Source organism: Aptenodytes forsteri, unplaced genomic scaffold (genome assembly GCF_000699145.1).
Source record: "Aptenodytes forsteri isolate BGI_AS27 unplaced genomic scaffold, ASM69914v1 Scaffold229, whole genome shotgun sequence".
In the NCBI taxonomy this organism is placed as follows: Eukaryota; Metazoa; Chordata; class Aves; order Sphenisciformes; family Spheniscidae; genus Aptenodytes; species Aptenodytes forsteri.
In genome coordinates, this window is record NW_008795863.1 from 6,587,147 (window position 1) to 6,595,324 (window position 8,178).

At 39.5% G+C, this 8,178-nt stretch overlaps 1 protein-coding gene across 1 annotated transcript; it reads right to left on the bottom strand.

Moving 5' to 3' along the window:
• Positions 1-5,596: 5,596 nt before the first annotated feature.
• Positions 5,597-7,707, bottom strand: LOC103902988 (myosin regulatory light chain 2, smooth muscle minor isoform). Its single transcript, XM_009284117.1, has 3 exons — positions 7,504-7,707; positions 7,176-7,337; positions 5,597-6,100 (listed from the first exon to the last, which is right to left on the bottom strand). The coding sequence occupies exons 1-3, from the start codon at positions 7,685-7,687 to the stop codon at positions 5,928-5,930; spliced, it is 519 nt and encodes a 172-aa protein (XP_009282392.1). The 5' UTR covers positions 7,688-7,707; the 3' UTR covers positions 5,597-5,927.
• Positions 7,708-8,178: the final 471 nt, after the last annotated feature.

The following is an 8,178-nucleotide window of genomic DNA, read 5'->3' on the forward strand; positions in this document are numbered from 1 at the left end:
CAGGGCTCTGAGCAACCTGATCTAGTTGAAGATGTCCCTGCTCATTGCAGGGGGGTTGGACTAGATGACCTTTAGGGGTCCCTTCAACCCAAACTATTCTATGACATACATATGTGCTCTCTCCTTGCATGTTAAATTAGCGTTTGTATCTATCTGACTGTGTATGTACAGATAAGGAAGGAAATGAAATGTGCTCAATGCTTGGCCGAAAGCCTAAAATGGTATTTTAAAACATACCCAGAAAACAAGAAAGAGCGTATTTAGTCAGGTGTTTGACACAAAAAGTAAGCTGTTACCAGTTTTCTTATTAGCTGATGCCTATGCAAGTTTGGTTGGCTGGTGGAGCAATTTCAAAATCAACATGCTTCTTGTGGGGTGGTGATATGTTGCCAGTATAAAACCTATTGCGTTAGAGATGGTTAGCTCACTATTTTTTAGGAAGAATAATTTATTAAGGAAGAAGAAATGGATAGAGGGGAAAAAAAACCCCAGTATCTGTTAGATACAATGCTAAGTCAAGGCTCAAGTTATTAGTGTCTGATGCCAACTCTATTTTAGCAAATACTAAGACAGGGCTTGCAGACCTCATTTTACACCCACTCACTTGAATATGCTAGACAGAGGCTGGAAATCATTGTGAAACGCTATCTTTTAACTCCCAAGGAGCTATGCCCACAACATGCATAAGGAAAAAACCAGAACAAAATGTAATTCAATATTTAGTGATACCCTAAAATAGTCAAAGTGAGGAAACTACAAATTAAGGATTAAATAAACCTTGCAAAATTGAGCAGCAACGGCTTATAAGAATGCTAAAATGAATGCTGCTGTCACATACCATCTGCTCCTTTAGGCACACATATTAAAGTTAGTCTTGACCTGCCTAATCCTGTAGTATTTGTAACTGACTTTCAAGTTTTATCGAAGTGCAAGGCTGGTTTACTAAGGGACCGAATCACGGCTGCGTGGCAGAGGAGTCTGCTTGCAGCAAGCAGTTGGGATTTTCCAGGAGGCAGTTTGATTTCCTGCCCTCCTGTTAATTACATGCTTCCGAGAAACATGTAAACATCTTTCCTTAGATTTATTACATTCCTGCAAACAGCATGACCCTTTAAGCCCTGTGATGCAATGTCTGTTATGTATGATCTGTTCTCTAGGGAATGTCACACATTTGGTCTGAAAGCATTCCTCAGCAGTATTTTTTTTCTGTATTGTTGAAATTTGCAATACCAGTTATTTTTTTTCAAGGTCTAGTGCAGGGATTCCCAAAGGCTGTGCTACCACGGCAGCCTGCCTGCTTTGTCTGCCTGCAGCAACTGAGCTTGCTCCTACCCAAAATGAGTGGTCCCAGGGAACAGGGAACAATGTGTGTACAGGCCCATGGGCTGCAGAGGAAAACAGGAAGAGCACCCATGTGTGGCCACTTTTTTTTTTTTTTTTTTTTTTTAAAGATGAAAAGTTTTCTATCTAATATGTCAAAGGTTTGGGAAAACATTGATCTCTATGGAGTTGCTGCTCAAAGCACAACAAAAATGAGCTGTGTTGAATTTGGTTTTTTCCCAGTATTGCTTTTCAACGTTTCATGATAACTTATTTTTAAACTGCTTTTTGAGAGGCATTTACTGACTTCTGTTTGCCTCTGTATTGTTCCTGGCTTCTGTAATACTGTTTCTGAGTTACTGTCATCCTAAATCATTTTTCCGTAGGAGGAGGTTATCTAAAAATGACAGTAGCGTTTGAAAAATCAAGTAAGCAAGCCGAAATAGGAGCATGGGTACATAGGCAATACCAATGGCAGATTAATTGCTGGTATCTAAAATGTTCCTGACTCTACTTTGACTGTTACTCACCTGTTATTTGGGCTTACATTGTCCGAATGCCTTCAGTATGGTGAAAGAGCTATTTGTTGCCATTTGAAACTCCCCAGGAACACACCAAATAATAGTTTAGTAACATTCCGGACAAGAAAAGGCCATGACCATGAGAAATGCGTGATGACAAGATTTCAGATATTTTTCCAGCTTTTGGAACAAATGCACTGGGCAGGACACAAAGGCGTACTGTTACTGATGTCCTGTGCCAGGATGGGGCCCCTGTGTCACATTTTGTTTCTCAACATCTGATAGCGATCCTAGAAACAAGCGATCTAAAGATAGTTCTTAGGTCAGTGGTGAAATGGATCCTTACTTCAGAGCGTACGAACACCACCTCTGTGACATCAGTTAGTTGCTGAGCTAGTATATTAAGCTGACTTCATGTTGTAGAATGCTTCAGTCATCTGATCACTGATCTGATAAAAGATGGTTTATTTGCTTAAATGCAGGGTAAAGAGCAGAAACAAGTGTATCCTGAGAGGTTAAAATGTTGCATGTTACCAGTACCTCCAGCAGCAGTCGGAAGCTGGGGGGGGGGGAAGCAGCAGGCAAGCATATACTGGCAGCACTTCACATAAATGTAGTCCTCTTTGGAGGTTTCTCATGCAGGTGCAATAGCTGTTTGGCTTCAATTCGACCTTTGCGGATGTAGCCTTAGAACAGGGTAAATGGGTCATGTAAAATAAATCACTGCTTTTCAATAGTGCTTCACAGGGCATTATATATCACTGTAGATGTAAGACTATTAAACGTGTGCATCAGCCTATGAAAATAGTTTTTCATCATAAGCTTAGTCTGGCATGGAGCTTGGAGACCATTAAATATGAACCCCAAGGGAAAAAAGATTAGGTTCCAAGATTTTGACTGCAAAATGCTAAGTCTAAGCCATCAGAATCTTAAGCAGTTTCAGTGACCAAAGTTATTTTTATTTTTGGAAGTGGATTATTGATGACACATCCCTACAGCCCTCGGCACGCAACCTCAGCTGTCCGGATGTTCCTCGCTGCCTCGCTACAAAACGCATCTGATGCTCTTATATGGTCTCTTGGCTGGGTCTGTAGGTCTCGCAGCCTTCCAGTGGTTAAGGGTTTAGTGCCCACTTGCAGGTTAACTGGTCTCCTACATTACAATACAGATACTAGGGAAACCTGAACTTGGAAGGTCGTCATCAGTTATACTTGAACATCCTTGGAAATTCTTTCTCAATAACACATCTTCCTGAGTAGGTATCTTTACATTAATACGGTTCCTTGTCCCCACTCCCTAATCGGAGAAAGCAGCCAAGAACATAGCACCCACACAGTGCGACAAGGAAGAAAGCAGCTATGTCCCACATTTCAGCTGGCTGTTCAAAAATTGAGAGCAGCAGTACAGAAGATTTCGAAGGCGACGACTTCCTCTCGAGGAGGATACCAGATTCTTTTTTTATGTAACTCATATTTGTGATTTAAAAATCACTACTTCAAAACTTATTTCCAGCAAGAAAAATCCAGCTGGCTTGTCTGCCGATTACTTAGTGTAACTAACAGACCAGCACCTAAAACTTACTGAGAAGACAGGATCGGGGAAAGAATGGTTTGGGCACCCAGTGTTCATAACAGAAGAAAACTGATCCTCTGAATCTTACACCATTTAGACATCCAAAGGGAAAAAGTGATCACGACAGCCTAACACCTATCCTTAGTGCAGGCTGCTTGCATGCGTGCACACAGTATTGAATTGCACAGATGTGACAAGATCAGTCTAAAGAAGTGACAGCGTAACTGTTCTTCAGATAATGTTGCATAGCAACATTTCAACAAGACTGTGTTTCCTAGATCTCTACCCTGTTGTCTTTGTCACATGGGCATTGTAGGTGAAAACTTCATATGTACTTGTACCTTACCTTCCCCCCCAAAAAAAAAAACCAAAAAACCAGCTGTTGCTAGAACCTTGCAGGCATCCTATGGCAAATACCTCAGCAACCATACTGAAGAGCACTGAGATAGTTTAAAAACAAACTTTTGAGAAAAGGAGCAGGAGCAGGTGTGGCAGTCTGAAGTAGTATAGCAAAGAACATAGTCTGGGTAGGAGAGAAAGAAAAATTGAGGCTAAGTTCTAGTTAGCAGATAAAACACAAAATTGGGAAAAGAATGGCTGAAAACTCATTTTATTTAAGCCCAAAAGTAGAATAAACCACCCAGGAATTAAATAATAATAATAATAAAAAAAATCAAAGTATGCCTGCTGAGTATACTTTGTCAAGTTAACTTATTTACAAAGCTAAAGCCAGAATATCTTCAAGAGCTGCCATACTGGGAACACAAGCAAGATTAAGTAACCACGACTGTGCTACTACACAGGACATGAGACAAACCCTCCTTACAGTATATGCTGTCCCAGCTTTTACAAGCCCTTTAGCTGAAGTAAAAAGACCCCAAGGAACAGGAATTTAAGTCACATGAAATAGCTCAGGGCATAGTTTCTGGAGAAATAAATAGGTAGGCGAGATAAATTCCCCTTATGCTTTTCAGCTTGCAGTAGCCAAGAGACCCATGGAAGGACATGGTCATGCCAAGAACTAAGAGAACAACCTTCCTCTTTTCTTGGTATTTGAGACAACAGCACCAGCACAGCTCTTTTTGAATGAATGAGTCTTGCTTGCTTAAAAGCCATCTTATCGATGTAGCTGAGGAAAGTGTATGATCTTTTAAAAAGTGAGAAGGACTTTAGCATGTATAGGGTTTTACCAAGTTAATTCTCAGAACTACTTTGCTCACATTCTCACATGCAAATTAGAAGCTGCAGAACAATAAAGCTTTATGTAGGTTTTCTGGCCATGTATTGCTGTTAATTAGTGCCAGCACAGACACTGTAGCTCAGAGACAGATTCCTTTGCACAAGCTTCCTTCAGCAGAAGGGAAAAAAAATACACCTAATTCCCACCTATTGCCAGCATAAAACCTTAGCAAACAGGAATGCAAACTTTGCCATGAAAATATTGCTAAAAAACTATCAATATTAAGAGGAAATAGAAGCTGGGCATTATATCTGCTTAAGAATCATAAATGTCCTCTGCTGGCCATTTGGCAATTGTTACAATCTTCCCTAACCATTTCTCTGGCTAACTACTTACTGTGGGGATGGGAATCTCACTAACAGACATTCCTGAGTTTGATTTTAATGAGCAAACACTGCACCACCTGGCATGACAAGGCACTTAAGCAGAAAACAACGGAGAAAGGAATGTGCAGCTGGAAGGAGAAAAACAAGATAAAGACCATGAAGGCATTTCGCATGATCAGAAAGAACGGGCCAATCTGCTAGAGCATAGATGCGCGTGAACACAAGGCTGTAACCTATCTGCAAGCTGCAGGTAGCGCGTGTCCATAGTAGATAACTATATAAGCCTTGTTATAAGCATGAATAGAGGAGAATGACCATACTCATATTGAGATCCATCATTACTCCGGATTCGCACTCCCGCTCCGCCGTCGACACCGGTAAAACTCCGACACTTACACCAGTCAAATGCCACTTCAAAAACCTGAGATAAGAGATTTGTAGAGCTGCATTTTTAAAGACACCGGCACATCCTGCTAAGAGTATTTCAGAACTGTATGACACTGCACAAAACATTATGAAAATGAGTTTTCCAGCTTGATTTGCAACTACAAGTAAAATACAATTAACACACCTGCATTTGTAAATGCATAATAGAAATGTCATTCTTCACAAAAGAATTGGAGGTATTTTATCTATATAGCAATCTTTATTTCAAAATGGCATTACAAAAATGTAAAAATCCAGCTAAACCAGAAACATTGAGATTATTTTCATGGACTATCAAGTCCATGGATCTTTGTCCCATATCCTTTTCCTCACAATATCTTCCCCACTTCCAGTCTGATTACACAGGTGCAAATGTGCCTAAATGGCCTGGAATAGATAAATACATTGAGAAAGGCAAAAGCTGTAAAGCTAAATGCATGCAACAAGTTCTATCAGGAAGAAACCCTCAAAAATAAACGTAAGCGTAAAGTAGAGATAATCTGCAGGTATCCAGGGATTTGCTCAGTCATCCTTGTCTTTTGCTCCGTGTTTCAGGATGCGCGTGAATTCAATGTAGTTGAAATTCCCCTTTTTGTCGATGGGTGCCTCTCTGTACAGCTCATCTACCTCTTCGTCTGTGAACCTGTCTCCCATTGTCGTCAGCAGCTCTCGCAGGTAGTCTTCCTGAATGAACCCTAGAACACAACGTAAGAGACATAAGCAAAAGGAGTTTTTACATTTATCTGCTAATAGATGGATGATAATTTCTTTCTTTGAATTCTTTGTTTCAATTAAAGAGACCTACAGTCTTTGTTGCCAAATGAAAATAAAGACATTAAAGCCTATTACTGTAGTTGCCAAATAATTACAAGCATTCAATCAAGTCAAGACTCTTAGTTAATTTACATGGTCTCACTGCTTCAGGTAAAGGCCATTTTATGATTTGCCTTTTTTGTTTCAAAGAATATACAAATTTGTCAGTATACATATTGGTCCTTCTTCCCACCAGCAGGGCTATGCTCCGGGTAGTGCTGAGAGCCTTCTAACAACTGTGTATTTTACACAAAGGCAATCCGTTTGTCTTGAACATTCCTCATGAAAACCACTAAAAAAAAAATTATGGAACTTGACTACCAATCAATGTTCAACAAGTGAATGAAACACAGGGATTTCTGAAATATTTCAAAGATTTTAAATTGATCTTAAATCAGTGACAAAACTCAGATTTACTAGAGTGGTTGCAAAGAAAACATTTTTGGCATTGTTTATTAAACAAGCAGCCTTATGTGACTTGTGATTCCTTCTATCAGCACTCTTGTGAGTCACACAAGGTTTTTCTGGTATTAATTTTCTTCTCCTTTAAGTGCAGCTTAACAGAGGGAAGGTGGATACAAGATGCTGACAGAAAACAAGTTCTTCATAAAAGCACAACAGCTTTGAAGACAAGGATTTCCCTTACAAGAGTTGCCCCAAAGCTCAATTTTAAGTTAGGAAAAATTTAAGACCCTGGTTCCCAACGAACATCTTTTTTTCCCTTTCTCTTGTCTTGAACAACAGAACTGAAGTGCCAGAAGTTTGGGATTTTAAAGTTTTAGAGTGTTTGAAAAGGTAATCTCAGCTGCTGAGGATACACGGCATGATTTTTAGTTTGCAGAAATCAGAATCTTCAGAGTTAAAAAATTCATCACCACTTCTATGAAGACAAGTATTTATTGTTACAAAACTAAGTAGAAATAATACATGTAGTACCCTGTTATTTTACCCGCGTACCTGTTGCTTCTTCATCAAAGCAAGCAAAAGCATTCCTGATTACGTCTTCCGGATCGGTGCCATTTAGCTTCTCACCAAACATTGTGAGGAACATAGTGAAGTTTATGGGGCCTGGAGCCTCATTCATCATGGCATCTAGGTATTCATCCGTTGGATTCTTTCCTACAAATAAAGGGATTCATATTTGATTTAGCTTTCAAACTAAAAAAAAAATGATCTGAACAACATAATACAAACTGAGACACCTCTCATAAGCTATCCCAAACTCAATATTTAATTTTAACAGCACAAATTTGCTTGGCAACCGTAAACAGAAAAGTGACATTACCAAGGGAGGCGAGCATATCGTGCAAGTCCTCTTTGTCAATGAAGCCATCCCTGTTCTGGTCGATCATGTTGAAGGCCTCCTTGAATTCTTGAATCTGCGACTGATCAAACATTGCAAATACATTGGAAGTGGCACGCTGAGGGCGCTTCTTGGTGGTCTTCGTCTTTGCCCTTTTGCTAGACATGTTGGCTGTTGGTTCTAAGGAGACAGAATATCCAAGATTTAGCCTTATTAAATCAGATTACAAGTCCTTGGGGGAAAGATGGATAAAGGAATATCAAATTTCATATTATAAGCAAATACCCCAAAGTACACATTTATTTTAGTATCTCCTGTTCTATTTTCTTTCATTTGGACTTCACTTGCTATGAAGCATAATGTCTTTCAGGATTCAGGGACTGGCACTGTAGGCCAATAGCAGGCTACATTAAAAAACAAATCGAATCATAGTTCCTGAAATGAAACTCACACAGTGCTTGTACTGCTGATTCAATACTCTATCTGCATCTTCCACAAATTAAGATGACTACATACTTAGCAGTTTAGGAGGCACTATTGACCTATGACTATTGACATAGAAGGATATGGGCTGCTAACCTGGCATAGTATGCAGTGGTTAAATAAATCAAGCAGTATGCTAAACTAACATTTGGGAGGGGGGAAAAAAAAAAAAAG